Source organism: Suricata suricatta, chromosome 4 (assembly GCF_006229205.1).
Source record: "Suricata suricatta isolate VVHF042 chromosome 4, meerkat_22Aug2017_6uvM2_HiC, whole genome shotgun sequence".
In the NCBI taxonomy this organism is placed as follows: domain Eukaryota; kingdom Metazoa; phylum Chordata; class Mammalia; order Carnivora; family Herpestidae; genus Suricata; species Suricata suricatta.
In genome coordinates, this window is record NC_043703.1 from 8,634,031 (window position 1) to 8,651,209 (window position 17,179).

Genomic DNA, 17,179 nt, shown 5'->3' on the forward strand with positions numbered 1-17,179 from the left:
ATTTTGACAACTGGTAAGTTCCTCTTCTAAATGGAATCACACATTATTAGTCTTTCTGTGTCTGGCTTATTTCACCTAGCATAATGTCCTCAAAGCTCATCCACACTGTAGCATGTGTCAGAATTCCTTCTATTTTAAGGCTGAATTAATATTCCATCATGTGCATATACCACATTTTCTTTATCCTGTCAACTATCAATGGACACTTGGGCTACTTCCCCTTCTCAGCTACTGTGAATAGTGTGGCCATAAACATAGTGTGCAAATATCTCTTCAAGATCCTGCTTTCAATTCTTTTGGATATCTATACCCAGAAGTGGGATTACTGAATCACATGGTGTCTTACTCAGCCCAGGCTGCTGTAAGAAATTATGACAGACCTGGTGGCTTCAACAACAAACACTTATCTACTTCTCACAGTTCTGGAGGCTAAGAAGTCCAGAACTGAGATGCCAGCGAATCCAGTGTCTGGTGAGAAGCTGCCTATGACCATCCCCTCGTTGCGTCCTCACATGGTGGAGCAGAGACAGGAGTGAACAAGCTCCCTCTTCCTGTCCCTTACAAGGCGCTGATCCCATCCACGGGGGCTCCCCCTTCATGACCCAGTCACCTCCCAAAGGCCCCCCCCTTAATTCCATCACATTGGGGGTTAGGATTTCAATATGTGAATTGGGGGTGAAGGCACAAACATTCAGCCCACAACACACATTCTATTTTTAACTGTTTGAGAAACTTCCACACTATTTTCCATAGGTGCTGTCCTATTTTAGATTTTTATATTCCTACCAACAGCACACAAAAGTTCTGATTTCTCCATGTTCTTGCCAACTGTTATTATTTTCTGGCTTTTTGGACAGTGGCCATCCTAATGGGTGGGAGGAAATATTGTATTGCAATTTTGATTTGCCATTTCTCTGACGACTAATGGTGTTGAGCATCTTTTTGTGCGCTTGCTGGCCATTCACATATTCTTTGGAGAAATGTCTGTTCAAGTCCTTTGCCCACTTTTTAATTGGGTTCTTTGGTACTTTTGTTGTTGTTGAATTGTAGGAGTCCTTTACATAGTCGGGATATTAACCCCTTATCAGATGTATGATCTGCAAATATTTTCTCCCATTCTATAGGATGCCTTTTCACTTTTTTGATGGTTTCCTTTGATGCACAGAAGTTTTTTAAGGCTTGGTGTGACCCCCTTTGTCTATTTTTACTTTGGTTACCTGTGCTTTTGATGTCATATCTCAGATATAATTGTCAAATTGAATGTCATGAAATTTCCCTCTATGTTTTCTTCTAGTTTTATAGTTTTAGGCCTTTACATTTATGTCTTTAATCTGTTTTGAGTTCACTTTTGTGTATGGTGACAAGCAAGGGTCAAGTTCATTCTTTCGCAAGTGGGTATACTGAAGATTGTTTGCCCATTTACAAGAGTGTTTCTTTCTGGGCTTTCTACTCTGACCCATTTGTCTACATATCTGTCTTTATGCCAGGACCGCACTGTTTTGATTACGTAGCTCTGGATGTTTTGAAATCAGGAAGTGTGTGGCCTACATTCCACTCTGGTCCTCACCACCTTCCCAGAAATTCACTAGAGGCACGGTTCTCAGCTGGAAATCAGGGGAAAACATAACCCAGTGGCGATCAGACCACCGGATGTTTCCCTCCACAACCCCCACTGCACATCTGTAGTGCTGAGCTGGATCTCCACCAAGAACTCCGATGTCTCTGCACTGGGGGGGCGGCTCGCACCCCTAGGGCTAACCATTGGGTCACTGGATGGTTTCAGGGCTGCCACATGAACTTTAGGGAAACTGCACTGTTTGAGGCCAGCAGTAGTCTTTGCAGCTCTTGGTGGCCTCCTGCTGTCCACCCAGAGTGCACAGGATTTGAGAACCATGTAGTAGAGCCTATGGTTTAGAAATGTTAATTCTCTGTTTCAGGGAAGATAGAGTTTTTCCCTATTTTTATTTTCTTGCTATTGTTTCCATGGGTTTGAAGCATAGGGGCCAAGGCCGGGCCACGCCAACATGGGCCACTTTGGCATGAACGTTATTTTGAGTTGAAAGCAATGCAAACCCACAGATTCAGAAAAAGCTCTTTATCTCCCCCATCAAGTGCCTGCTTTATCAGGAAGAGAGCTACTGACAGGAACGTCCCTTTCCCTGAGAAGCTTATCTGCTTAATAGGACAATCTGTTTTTCAAAACATCTCCTTTCTTTTCCCTGCTAATAGCCTTCCTCCGCTGATCCTCAGGCTCCCACTCCTCTCCTCAGCTCACATAAGCTCCATGTTCCCTCATGGTCTTTGGAATTTCCATGTCTGGGTGAATTCCCTGTACATATGTTACTAAATTCAATTTTCTCCTATTAATCTGTCTTAGGTCAATTTGATTCTAAGTCCAGCTAGAAGAGCCTTGAAGGGCAGAGGAACGTCTACCTCCCTGACAGAGGGAAGGAATAGAGTCAACAGACCTTACTCTGTCATATTTAAATCTCCAACTTCCATCTGAAACACCTCTTCACAAAGCCTTAGGATCACGCCTAGACACCCTTAAGATTTTCCGTATTTCTTCATCAATCCAAACTTGTTTACTGGTCTCGTCCATGCCCAGCCTAAAACTTTTACTGGCTTTCTACCATCTCCTACGGGTGTTTCCATTCCAACCCTAATCCTGTAATATCCTCAGTGGGAAATTAGTTTGTCATCCAGACAATGTCTCCCCTCAGGTTATTTCTCCCAGCTATCCTGCCTCATCCAAGCCTTGATGGGTTCACACATTATACTACTAAAATACAATGACCCAAATGTGTTATTAAAACAAATCTGAGGTCTACGGGATTAGAAGCAAAAATGGGCAAAGGCTTTCTCCAAAGAAACTAAAATAACTGTTTTTGATTCTAGTGTCTCTTCTTGATAGGGAAAAGTCTGTTTAAGATGGCCAACAGGACTGATCAGGAAATACCTGTCTCTGATCAAAGGCTCCCTATTCTGGGTTCTTCTTCCCACCCTGCTTGTCTCATACATTAATGAGGAACGGGGAAGTAACAGGCTATAAATTACTCCCTCTGCTGATGCTCTGGGCTCAGACCTCTGGAGAATGACCTCCTCTGAGCCCACCGATGTAAAATAAACCTCCTCCCTTCCAAGATCTCCGAATGCCGCTTGGTTCTCCCGCTGGGTGATCCAGACCAGATTCTGCAACATTCTCCAACCCAATCTACATACTTATTACCACCAATTAATCTTTTAAAATACCCTTTTGTTAAGAAATCCATCAATGGCTTATCTCTAATCTTCTTGTCAGGAACAAAAAAAATCTAAATCCTTAGCCTGCTGTCCAAGATACAGATCATGACAGGTTACAAAGAAAGAAGATGAACTTTGGAGTCTGGCTCTCTTCAGTTTTAATGCAAGATCTACTTCTTCACCATGTGATGTTAGGTAAGCTTCTTAGCTTCTCTGAGCTTCACTCCAGACAAGCCTGTCTAATCTTCATTACCAACGTGCAAGACCCCCGCCCACCATCCATGCAAAGACCGCTAGACCCTCCATGCCCTCAGACCTCCTCTCTTAAGACCCAGCTCCTGAGGGAAGCCTTTTGATGATCATTATTTCCTCTCATGTTGGTAGTTTATTCATACCCTTCATCTGACAAATTGCCTGCAATATTTTATATTGTTCTTAGTCCCCATTTCTCACATAGATGTTAAACCTTGAGAAAACAAATTCCGTGTTTTGTGCATCTCTGTACTCTCTGCCCACAGTGAAGGGTCCGATATTTATGAAATAAGTGATAAAGTCTAATATTTTTTAAACCTCACACAAAAAATTTTTAAATCTCCAATCATAGACTAGTCTATGATAAAGTTATCATTAATTAAACATTTTTTTCTTTCAAATAGGAACTGCATTCTAAGGTAACCAAATAGCCGCAGTTGATGAGTGAAAGCTCCTATTAGGAGACTGTCAGCTAATAAAGGGAGAAGACATGAAAGAAATTTGAAATTTCACCATTTTCCAGCAAGGATTCGGGTCACAATCATCAATTGTTTGGCTAAAACCACCAGGTGAAGAGTTAATGGGACAGGATATTAGCCTGAGGCCACTGTCTGCCCACCAATTATGTGAGGGTCGCAGAAGGGGAAAAAACAGAACTTGCCAATGTGGGCTGACGCTGTCACTGCCTAAATCCAATGACCAGTCTTGGCATCTCCTACGGGATGGGCTGGTGTGAGGCGCTGGGGAGACCGCGGTCACCGAGGGCAGTGCTGCTGCCTAAAATGTTCCCCAGCGTCTACACCAGGTCTGCCTGTCTACCTTCCAGCTTTCAGGAAATACTGAGGCCACAGAAATAATTTAGACAACGGGGGGGTGGGGGGGGCATCAGACAAATCCAGAAGGTAGGCCACTCTACAAGATATCTGGCCAAGTCTCTTTAAGAAGTCGATCTCCTAGGGGCGCCTGGGTGGCTCAATCAGTTAAGCGTAAGACTCTTGACTTTGGCTCAGGTCACGATCTCCCTGTTGGTGAGATGGAGCCTCGCTGTCAGGCTCTGCTGATGGCGTGGAGCCTGCCTGGGATTGTCTCTCTCTACCTCTCTTCTTCTCTCCCTTTCTCTCTGCCCCTTCTCCACGCTCTCTCAAATAATAACTTTTTTTTAAGTCAGTCTCCTAGAATTTAGAAAAAAAAAAGTGAGGGTAGTGAGGTAAGAGATTGTTCTAGATTAAGAGAGACATACAAGCCACAGCAAGCAAACACAAAGTGTGGTTTGTGGTTGGGAACCACAACGAACAGCCAGGTGTGAAAATACTTCAAAACATTCTGGAAAACCTAAACTTAGGCTAGGAATCAGATACTAGGGAAACACTGTTAACTTTATTAAGTATGACAATGGTACTGGGTGGTTAAGGAAAAGGGTCAATTTTTAGAGATTACCATCTTCTGAGATCTAATACTTTCCGCTGCTTAATATCTTCAAGAGGAGAATACTGAGGCCACTCCCTTTGATGTCTTCCTTTTTTGTCTGAAGTTTTTTTCTTGCAAGTTTGTTTCTTTACATTGCCTAGAACGCAAGAATATAAAGTAAGCAAAATGCTCCAGAAGAAATAAGCCATCATGGAAGAACTATTAATTATGTAACAAAAAGTAATCACCACTACCTCTCAAATTATACTTGCAAACATGTTGAAGAAAAGACACATATCTTCAAGACTCCTCCCCTAGCTTAAAGAGCAAGAATAAAAACAAGTTTAAGCAACCACGCGTGTTGGTTCCTATTAGATTCTTACATTCCGACTCCTGATCTAGTCGCTTAGCTAGGAAAAGAAGCACAAAATCTTTGGTTTAGAAAATCAAATTCCCAACAGTAAAATATTTAACCAGACCGCCTTCCAGAAAATGAATCCCTTTCTACAAAACAATAAAACATTAATGCAACTCTGTTAAGAAAGTAAAAGCACGAGATCCAATAATGCAATGATGTGATACTTAAAAATATCTCCAGGCCTTACAGAGACCACAAAGTAGATTAAGAACGATGCTCACATGTACATTATTAAAATGTGATTTCAGCACCAGGAATTAGAACAGAAAACAAAGTCTTCTTTCTGTGTGTGTGTGTGTGTGTGTGTGTGCACTTAAGTGTGCACACACACACACACGCATGCAAGCACACACGAGTGCATGCACGCGCGCGCACACACACACACACACACACACACACACACACACACAACCACTCTCCAAAAGACACGTAAAGCAAGTAGCAGTGGTCCCATAAGGGGGAGGGGAATTGGAAGCTAGACAAAAAGAAGATAAAGCTGAAAACGAGACATTGCACTCTTTAATCCTTACACTTTTTTGGTTCTGAACCATGCTAATGGATTGTTCAGGTGATAAAAAAAAATATTTAATTAAAATCTGAACTAGAGGCAACAAACTAATGGTTTCCAGAAGGGAGGTGGGTAGGGGCATGGGTGAAGGAGGTGATGGGAATTAAGGAGAACGCTTGCAGAGAGCAGGGCCAGGTGAGGCGCGGCATGCTGAATCACGACATTGTGTGCCTGAAACTAATATTACACTGGTAACTGACTGGAATTTAAATTAAAACTTAAATATATTAATAAGTAACATCCAAGTTTCATGTCACTAAATAACCATTAACATTTCACACAGCTATGCTCAAATACCTCAATAATTTTCACACATACTACATTTTCAATGAAATCATCAAACCTGTTATAAAAACTAAGAGCTAATATTTTATTTTATGAGTTATTCGTAATGATAAAACATGACTGTAGAGGGATAGATCTAGAAAACAGAGGTGGAAAGGGGCTCGTTTCATTGGCCCGTCAGTAAAACCAAAACCAGCAGGAACTCAGAACCTATGGTGACACAGGGGATTTCTCTCGTTTCTCTAAGATGTCATAATGACAAACACCATAATATCCAGAACCCAGTTTTTCCCCATTCCCTCTGGCTTTCTGAAGTCTTCACAGGGAACACAACATTTCCACCGTGCTGAACAACCACCCGCTGGCAGACTTGAGCTGAGTCTCATTCTGACAAGTTTCTTCCGCTAATAAAATAAATCTTAGGGAGTGAGAAGGAGTACTTTCAGCATTTCTTCCGACGTCTTCCCTGCACAATATCCCTTAATGCCCTACACGGTTTGCCCAGCCACTTAAAATCTGAGAGGCTAACGAAGCGTGCTAATCCGTGCCCTCAGCGCCCCCCACAGTGGTCCGGACCCACATACTCTCCTCTGAGGCTCACCTGCGCCTGCCCTCCGTCCCTTTGAACTTCACCCCTAGGAGCCCCCTGGGCTACATTAGTGTGTGTTCCAAAAAAGCCTCCTTCGTGAAATCCACCTACTGCCAGATGGGCAAAATGCCACTCAGTTCAAGAGCAGGGAGAGTTCTGGCAAAGTGGAAGCTATGTGGGGGAGGAGAACACCACAGACCCATACCTCAACCCTCTGTCTCGTCAGCTCATCAGCCCCAGGAACCTCTGGCAGCTGCTGTTTGTCATAATCGTGTTCCTTCTTCCGTTCCACCCCACCCACAACGCAACCAGAGAGCGCCAACAGAAGAAACACATACATACACACCTACCTCTGCTCGCCACACTGCCTTCTAGAGAAAGGTCTGAGGAGGGCAGAAAGGGGAATGTCTGGCACCTTTTTGACTTGAGGAACCACAGGAGAGAGTTTGGGGCAATCACTGTCACTGGAAAGTGAGGGTGGGCACCCCCAAAAATAAAAGAGCCAGAAAAGGGGAGACTCACATTCTGTGCATAAATGTGGCCCCAATCTTAGGCTGACCCCCAAACCATACGTACATGGAGCAGACCCCAAAAGCACAGCTAAGGCCAAAACATGTTGGACAGAGATTTCAAATGTCCTTAAGAGACAGGATTTGTGGATTTAGTCAATCCAAATGTGTTGCTGCTAAAATTAAAAACAAACAAATGAGCACGCTTGAAATAAAGTGCTCCTTGGAGGAATATACAAGAATCCAAAATCAACACATTTCCAACACCCAGCATACAATCCAAAATTCTTGAGTATGTGAGGAAACTGGAAGACATGACACATTCTCAGGAGAAAAGATAAGAGATAAGACCAACTCCGAGATGACCCAGATTTTAAAACTGGCAGATAAGGATTCTATCTTATCTTAAGTAGGCTTCACACTCAGCACGGAGCCTAACATGGGGCTTGAACTCATAACCCTGAGATCAAGACCTGAGCAGAGATCTTAACTGACTGAGCCACCCAGGCACCCCGACAGATAAGGATTTTAAATTTTTTATGTGTTTTATTTATTTTTGAGAGACAGAGAGAGACAGCATCAGCAGGGGAGGGTCAGAGAGAGAGGGAGATACAGAATCTGAAGCAGGCTTCCAGGCTCTGAGCTGTCAGCACAGAGCCCGATGCAGGGCTTGAACCCACGAACCCTGAGATCATGACCTGAGGCAAAGTCGGACGCTTAACCAACTGAGCCACCCAGGTGCCCCCAGATAAGGATTTTAAAGTGGGTATTACAGGGGCACCTGGGTGGGTCTATCAGTCAAGCATCAGACTTTAGCTCAGGTCTTGATCTCATGGCTGGGAAGTGTGAGCCCCACTGTGGGTAAGCCCCCCACTTCTCTCTCTCTCCCTCGCTCGCTCTCTGTGCCCCTCATGGGATTCTTTCTTTCTCTCTGCCTCTCCCTCATTTGCACGCTCTCTCTCTCTCAACAAAAAAGAATTAAAAAAAAAAAAAAAGAGGGCCCCTGATTGGCTTAGTCGGTTGAGTGTCCAATTTTGGCTCAGGTCATAAACTCACTGTTGGTGAGTTGAAGCCCCGCATTTGGGCTCTGTGCTGCCAGCTCAGAGCCTGGAGCCAGCTTCTGATTCTGTGTCTCCCTCTCTCTCTCCCTCTGCTCCTCTCCTACTCACGATCTGTTTCTCTCTCTCTCTCAAAAGTAAATTAGACATTTTTTAAAAAAATTTTAAAAAAAGAAAGAGAAAAAAGTGGACAACTATGCTTTATGAGAGATGAAATCTTTCAGTAAACAATGAAAAGGCAGCAAATCCAAGATAGGAAACAAAAACTACTTTAAAAAATGAATTCATGGAATATACTTAAAAGCTACCTTGAAGACATGCACTTTATCTTTTTCTTTTTTCAGCTATAAACTTTTTATCAAGAAGAAGATGAATCATGTCTTTTCTTTTTCGAGTCAGGGTGACTGACACACAATGTTACGTTCATTTCAGGTACAACATAGTGATTCAACTTCTATATACTCATCACAAGAGTAGCTACCATCCGTCAGCACACCACGCTATTACAGAACCGTTGACTCTATTCCCTATGTTTTATTTCAACTATATGCCCTACCTTTTATTTCCATGAGACATTCACTCTCTAGCTGGAAGCCTGTATCTCTCACACCCCTTCACTCATTTTGCCTGCACCCCACCCCCTCCCCTCTGGCAATCATCGGCTTCTTCTCTGTATTTATAGGTCTGGTTCTGCTTTCTGATTCGTTGCTTGTTTATTCTTTAGTTTTATGTTAGATTTAAGTAAAATCCTATGGTATTCGTCTTTCCCTGTCTGAGGTGTTTCACTTAACATGATACCTTCTAGATCCACCCACATTGCAAAGGGCAAATTCTCATCCTTTTTTACGGTGGAGTAGGAGATGCACTTTAAATATAAAAAGATACAAGTTGAAAATAAATGGATGGAAAAAGATATACCATGCAAACACTAATCAAAAGCTGAAGCACTTAGATTAATATCAACCAAAGTAGCTTTCAGAACAAGAAATAGTACCAGGAATAATGAGGGACATTTCATAACGATAAAAAGGTCAATTCATAAGAGGAAATAAAACTCATAATTGTGTGTGCACCTAATTAATAGAGTTTCAAATTACATGGAAGCAAAAATCAACCGAATTAAATGAAGAAAACAATCATAGCTGCACATTTCTAATACATTTTCAGCCATTAGCAGAACAAGATAAAAATTAAATAGTGACACAGAAGACGTGAGCAACACTCCCAAACACTTTGACCTAATATATATTTATAGACAGCACACCCAACAAGAATGCAGATTCTTTTCAAATGCACACAGTACATTCACCAACATAGTCTGTGTGTCAGGTCATAAAACAGGTCTCAGCCCATTTTAAAGACAAGTTCATATGGCCTCTGATTTCAGCTCAGGTCACGATCTCATGGTTCGTGGGTTCGAGCCCCACGTCAGGCTCTGTCCTAACAGCTCACAGCCTGGAGCCTGATTTGGATTTTATGTCTCCCACTCTCTCTGCTCTTCCCAAGCTCATGATCTGTCTCTCTCTCCTTCAAAAATAAGTAAACATTTAAAAAAATGTTTTAAAGAATTCACAAAGAAAAAAGGAATTTTTAAAAATCAATATTTAGAAGCCCCAAAATATCTGGAAATTAAGCAGCATACTTCCAAACAGTAAGATATATGTCAAAGAAGAAATTGCAAGGGAAATTAGAAAATACTTCAAATTATACAATAAGAAAAATCAAGTGTACTGACACCTGGGGGCTGTGGCTAACATAGTACTTACAGAGCAATTTTAAGCATGAAGAGCTGGGAGTGGAAAAGTCCTGAATCAAAATATTGGAAAAAGAAGAACAAAGTAAGCCCAATAAAAGTAGAAGAAAAGAATAAAAAGCTCAAATCCAGAGAATAGAAAACAAACAATTGAGAAAATTAACAAAGCTAAAAGCTGGTTATTTGAAAAGATAAACAAAACTGATACACCCCTCAGTAGAAGAAAAAAAAAGAACATAAATAGCCAGTGTCAGGAATGAAAGAGGAGCTATTACTAAAAGACTCTGGAGACATCAGAAGGATAAAAATGACGATCAGAAAGAACTCCGGGGAGGGGCGCCTGGGCGGCTCAGTCGGTTACGCATCCAACCTCAGCTCAGGTCATAATCTCACGGTTCGTGGGTTCAAGCCCTGTGTCGGGCTCTGTGCTGACAGCTTAGAGCCTGGAGCCTGCTTCAGATTCTGTGTTTCCCTCTCTCTCTGACCCTCCCCTGCTCACACTGTGTGTGTGTATATGTGTGTGTGTGTGTGTGTGTGTGTGTGTGTGTGTCTCAAAAATAAATAAAATTTTTAAAAACATTAAAAAAATATTTTAAAAATAACTTTGAGGTGCCTGGGTGGCTTAGTCGGTTAAGCGTGAGACTCTTGATTTCAGCTCAGGTCATGCTCTCACAGTGGGTGAGATGGAGCCCCGCATCAGACTCCGTGCTGACCGTGCAGAGCCTGCTTGGGATTCTCTCTCCCCCTCTCTGCCCCACCCCTGCTTGTGCTCACTCTGTCTCACTTGCTCACTCTCTCAAAATAAATAAACTTTAAAAAAAGAAAAAAGAAGTAACTTTATACCAACAAAGTTGTCAGCTTAGATGAAATAGACAAACTTAAACTTGACAGAATTAACGGGAATCAAGACAACTCCACCATCACAGTGAGAGATTTGTCATACCCCCTGGAAAGCCCTCAGAAAATAGGACAGAGCCCTTCCCAACTTGCCTTAGGAGACCTGCATAGCCCTAATTCCAACACCTGAAATATATATATTACAAAAACATTACAGACCAATCACCAGTAAACATAGACACAAGTGAAACCTCCCCCCGACATGCGGAGAATACAAACGTACATTACGTTCTGTGAGACAAGTCAACTTGGCAAATAAACAAAAAGTATGGAGGTTTTACAAAAAGAAGCCTAGAAGTAAAATACAAATCCTACCTTTACCCCCTCCTAGCGATCATTTTTTCCACAAGCAACGCACCCTCCCTAGGCCTCAACCTCTTTACCTATAAAATGAGGATAAGAGTGCCTACCATATAAAAACCCTGCACGACTGCGGGTTCAAAAGAAAGAAGTGGAAAGCCATGGGGTCTGCCGCAGGGCCTCCACCCTGCAGTTGCGAAGGCTGTGCGCTGCCCCCTAGGGGGACAGCGCCCTCTCAGCTTGTGCCGTACACAACCTCCTCGGGGGTACCTGGACATCCTGCCGGGTGCTCAAACAATTTTAACGAGGAAAAGCCACACTGTTACACAGTCGAGGAGAAACCTAAACGTTTAATCGGGAAAGATGAATTCATGTCTCTGCAAAACTATAAAATAGTAGTATGTTATTCTGGCCCCCTCATTAACCATTTCTAAGGCACCATATGCTTAACTGGGATACCTGTACTTTACAGCATGTTCAGATTTTTCAAAGCTCTCAAAATGCAAAGGTTACGTGGGAAGTTTCCAGTAGCAAGCCATTAATGAACAAAACGTCCTCTGCCCAAAGTTATTGTCTACTACAGGGACAGACAGCACGGTAGGAACGTCCCTTGTATAGCGGTATAAAAGGAATGCTTAACGGCAAGCTTAAACATATGTTGTTTTCTTATTATTTTCACACGTGACGTTCACACCTCCTTCCTTACCTGATTTGTGTTTCAGATTCGTGGTCACCCCATCAAATTCAGATTTATCAATTTCCCATGCGAGAGGTAGCTTGCCCAGGCTATTGGATAAGTTGTCCAAGCTATTTTCTTCATTGTAGATGATTTCCGACGTGCTAGCTGGGATGCCAATGTATCGTGATGGATTATTTCCAGCAGACAAAGACGTACTATCAGGGAGGCAGGAAGAGCGGGTTGAATTCGGAGGTTTGTAGATTGAGGTGGCCTGGTTGAGAAAGGCGTAGTCCGAACAGATGGCATAAATCTTCTCCCGAGTATGGGTCACTGGACAGCTCCACGGATAATGACCGTCTCCTTTGGGGCCCAAGGGCGCCCCCGAGGCACGAGTGCAGAAAGACGGTGCAGCGCCTTGTAGATTCTCGTCGGGAGACGTCCTCTCGGCTTGGTGCTCACCATTTCCAGAATCATTTGCCCTTTCTGCTTCTGCAACGTTAGGCATTGAATGCAACTCGAAAAGTTCCGCTAATGAGAAGTTGTAGCTCTTTCTGCTACTTGAAAATCAACCGTGACAATCGTTTACTGCATCCGACGGAAACTTGAGAGCTGCAGGACGGGATCTGAAGAAAAGAGGCAGGAAAAAGAAACATCAACGACCCACCAGACACTACAAAAGACTAAAAACTATATAAGCTGTTTCACAAGGCTTCATCCGATGAACACTTATTTTACAAGTACTATACACCTAGAGGTATAATCACTGCCCATCTGCTTTATTAAAAATTTTTTTCCAATAATGCTTTAGAATAATGAAAAAGACAACTCAATTAAAAATGGGGGAAATATCTGAACAGTCACTTCTCCGAAGACAGTGTAGAAACGGTCACTGAACTCAACGAACAGATGTGCCACACCACCAGCCACCTCGGAAATGCAAACGGAAACCACAGTAAGACACTCTGTCGCACCCAGCAGGATGGCGCTAAAGCAAGACTGACGACGACAAGGATTGTTGGGGACGTGGTGAAACTGGAAACCTCACACACGTCTCGTGGAAACGCAAAAGGGTCCAGTTGCTTTGGGAAACAGTTCCTCGAATACTTACAGCGTGACCATAGGATCAACCAAGTTCACTCCTAGGTGTAGACGTAAGAGAAATGAAACGGATGGCCACACAAATCTTCGCAGCAGCATTATTTATAATAGCCAAATAGGAGAAACAACCCAAATATCCATCGATTGATGAAAGGATACGTAAGATAAATAAAATGCCGTTTATCCAGGCTATAGACTATTATTGGGCAGTAAAAATAAACGCAATACTGACCCATGCCACACCATGGATGGACTGTGAAAGGATTCTGCTGAATGAATGGAGCCAGTCACAAAGGAGCAGACAGTGTATGATTCCATTTATGTGAAATGTTCAGAACAGGCAAATCTCCCCGTGACAGGAATTAGATTAGTGGGTTACCGACAGCTGGGAGGGAGGAGGAGGCTGGGGATGATGGGATTTCTTTTTGGAACAGTGTCACTATTCTGTAACTGACTGAGGTGGTGAATCCACAGCTTTACGAATACACTAAAAGCTCCCGGATTGGACATTTGAAGCAGGTGACTTGTATGGTGTATGAATCAAACCCCAGTAAAGCTGTGCATCCGTCACCACAATCAACTATCGTCAGTAGTCACTAACTTCCAGTCGGTCTCAGGAAAAACCCATTTTTCAAGTCTACACCAGTTCCTTTGGGGAAGAAAACAGAGAACAGTATAAATGGCAACCAAGGGTGTCTGAGGAAGCCAAAGACGCCCGGGACTTGATGAGTCCACAGGTGGCACAGGAGGGCACCGGATGCGGGTGCCAGAACGGAGTGTGCTCGCCTCACAAGGAAAAGTCAAGAGACACAACCCGCCCCAGGTGCTCACGCTGATGTTTACTAGTCAATATCTCTGCCCACTCACTTATTTAAAAAATTAGAAGTGAGAATAATTGTTTTAGGTTTCAGAAAATGATTCTATAAAACCCCGCATACACATACTGAATGGCCAAAACCTCTACGGTGATAAGAAATAACAGAGGAAGGATTGTCACAAGAGCCACGGTCCCTCTGAGTCTGTGAGGAGAAACCAGGACAGGCCATGCATGTCCTTCACGTAATTTAGGTGACAGAGCTCATGACAAGGACTCCATATAACCTACAAGAGTCTATTCCCTTTATTTGTAAGGAATGCTTTCCTTCTTGTCTTTTTTTTTAATGTTTACTTGTTTTTGAGAGAGACAGAGACAGAGACAGAGCACACGTGAGGGAGGGGCAGAGCGAGGAGACGCAGAATCTGAAGCCGGCTCCAGGCTCTGAGCTGTCAGCACAGCTGGGGCTCCAACTCAGGACCCTCGAGATCACAACCTCGGCCGAAGTTGGGTGCTCAACTGACTGAGCCACCCAGGCACCCCAGGAACGCCTTCCTTCTATTCAAACCTTCGGGCACTGAGTTTGTTAGTAATTGGTGCACAGTTTATAGTTACTCGCAGAAAACTCAGTTTGGCTGGAGCCTCCCCACCAAAGATGAGATGGCCAACAGTACCATTTAGGAAACTTCTCCTGTTTTCAAGAAACCCTAGGAGTGCTGGGAGTGGATTTCTAAACAGGAAGCTTTGAGCCTCCTCTTTCCTCCTCCTCTCCTGGCGTCGTGGGGATACCGGAGGGAAGCGCGAATAGCAGCTCGTGTCTGACGTTGCACACGCCAAACCGGGCTTTTCTGAGGAGTGGGTTTCTCTCATTCTTAGCAGATGACCTAACAAAGCACTTTCTACGAAACTGTTATCCTGGTGCCTTTCTCTGGGAGCCAGCATGGTGGACAGAGGTAGGGTATTAACTGTGGCGTTGGGGGCATACGGGTGGGTTGTGGTAGGGTGAGGCATGAGAGAAAGCACGGGGCCCTGGTAAGTAAGGGGCAGTGACCCAGGGGTGTTAGGTCCCTCGGAGCGGGTGGAGGGGATAGAAATGCTCCAAGCACTGCCCTTATCTCTTTGGCTCAAGCTTAGCTCCTACTTTGCCACAGTTTCCTTCTTCAGATTTAATACAAGTGCGCCTGTGGGACCAGCTCTCTGTACCATGGGGATGTTAGGAAGGATGCTCATTTGGAACATATATAGAATATTCTTATCCAAGACAAGGCAAAAGGAAATTAGTGTACTTCAGCACAAAAGGTAGGGTTGAGGGGCACTTGGGTGGCTCAGTCAGTTAAGCATCTGACTCCTGACTTGATTTCCACTCAGGACTTGATCTCACAGTTCATGAGATCGAGCCCCTCATCAGACTTTGCACTGTCAGTGCTTGGGATTCTCTCTTTCCCTCTCTCTCTGTCCCTTTCCTGCTTGTGCTTGCTCTCGCTCTCTCTCTTGCTCTCTCTCTCTCTCTCTCTCAAAATAAATTTAAAAAACTTTTTCTTTAAAAAAAATAGGGTTGAACTTTCTGGAAGCTAAAGACAAGAAAGAACATAGCACTTGAGTAACAAAAAGTTTAACAGTGGTTTTCTTTGTGCTTTGAGTTTGTTTGCTTTTAAATAATGGTCGCTCAGCAAGAATGACCTCTTTGGTTGTACTTCTAAAAAAGAAAAGGGAAGATCATCAACATAAAGACATAATTTATATCGATTGTCCATAAAAGCCAATAATGGTATGAAAACGGTCTCATTTGAACCACGGTTCATGAAAAACTGCGTACTATTTCTAGATTTTTATCACAGAGGTAACACAAATAAATGACAGAGGAAAATGCTGCAAAATGGCAAGATGTTACACAAAGAAAATGAAAATCATCCAACTCCCCTGACCCCAACCCTGTTGGTGTTTATTTTCTTTCCTGATTAGGAGTCAGATCTGGGGAAAGTTCGCCCCCATCACTGTGAGCCCCTGAGAGGGAAGGTGTTCGCATCACCTCGGCCTCAGGCTTCCCTACAAGGGAACTGAGCACAAGCTCTTACTCGCAACAGAATCATTAGAGACAGCAATCTCTGTCTCGTGTTGTAATTACAGCCCCAGGAGACACTGAGGGACAAACGGGCACCTGTCCCTCCACTAAAGAGCCTGCGGCTCCCCAGGTTCTGTCACATCTGGTATCTGCTTTCGTTCCTATTTTGGTAAAGCATTCCCGGGTCCATCCCCACTCCTCGCACCCACACGGAGCACTGGGTTGACATTTCTAATCTGACCTGTGCCGAGTTGTTAGAAAATAAAGCTTGGACACACAGAGGAGCATATAACGCCCCTGCCTAAAACCTTCTGCTCCTAGCACGAAAAGCCAGCTCCCTGCCTGGCCGCAGGACCCATCTCTTTAGCTCTGTCCTACCTCTCACTCAGAGCCCCCTTCCCCCTTCCTACTTTCCATCTCTGGATGCCTATCCTCCTACTCACCCTGCCCTTTGGTATTAATTCTCCTTTGTTGCACTTACCCTTCCATGTCACTTTCTGGGGATTCTCTCCTTGCTCCCCAAACTAGGCTGGGTCACCCTGCTTATCCCCTGGGAAGAGCTTTTTTTTTTTAAGTCTCATCAACAAATACTTAACTTTTAAATGCCTACATCATGCTAAGCATTATTTGAAGTCCCGGATTAGGAGCCTAGATTCCAGGATGATTTGGTAGGAGAGATTTGGGGAATCAGGAGCTGGACTTTAGCCTAAGCAGCCTCTTTTTCCTCCCCCCTGGGTGTCATCTGTGAGAACGGAGTTTCGTATTCCAGGTGAGAGAAGGGATGCTCCATTACGATTTTACTAAGAATGCAGGACCTAAGGCTCAATTTAATGATGTGATCTTAACGATCATGGCACAAGCAACAAAAATACTGTTCAACTGTGAGTGAACAAAACTTTATAAAAAGCATCTCTAGAGTAACGATTTTTTAAAGTCGCTAGAACGAACTGTTCTGCCAAATAAACGGTCCATTTGTAAGGTCAATATTCATCGCCTAGGCTACATTCTTTTCGGGTTATATTTTCAACCCGTATTTTAAAATATCAGGTCTGCTTAGGAAGGAAAGACCTTAAGAAGTCTCTTCAGCAAGCCTCCCCAGACGACAACTATTAGGCTCTCTACTCCGCAGGCAAGGCCAGGGAAAGGCAGCAGCATGGAAGTGACTTACTAACAGTGGAAAAGGCGCCCACGACCTGGGCCAGCCGCCCTAAGCCCCAGCGGGTCAGGTCTCGGTCCTCGGCCCCGGT

At 43.7% G+C, this 17,179-nt stretch overlaps 1 protein-coding gene across 3 annotated transcripts in view; it reads right to left on the bottom strand.

Annotated features, from left to right (window-relative positions):
* Nucleotides 1-17,179, bottom strand: part of LOC115289331 (basic immunoglobulin-like variable motif-containing protein) — a 75,701-nt gene that overhangs the window by 57,977 nt on the left and 545 nt on the right. The window contains exons 1-3 of one of the 3 annotated variants that reach the window (XM_029936457.1): nt 17,105-17,179; nt 11,986-12,581; nt 4,933-5,059 (exon numbers count right to left, since the gene is read on the bottom strand). In XM_029936457.1, the coding sequence (XP_029792317.1) occupies nt 4,933-5,059; nt 11,986-12,463 (605 nt within the window). In that variant the 5' untranslated portion in view covers nt 12,464-12,581; nt 17,105-17,179. Of the gene's footprint in view, nt 1-4,932; nt 5,060-11,985; nt 12,582-17,100 lie in introns of all 3 variants that reach the window. The other 2 variants (XM_029936456.1, XM_029936458.1) reach the window with 2 other exon arrangements.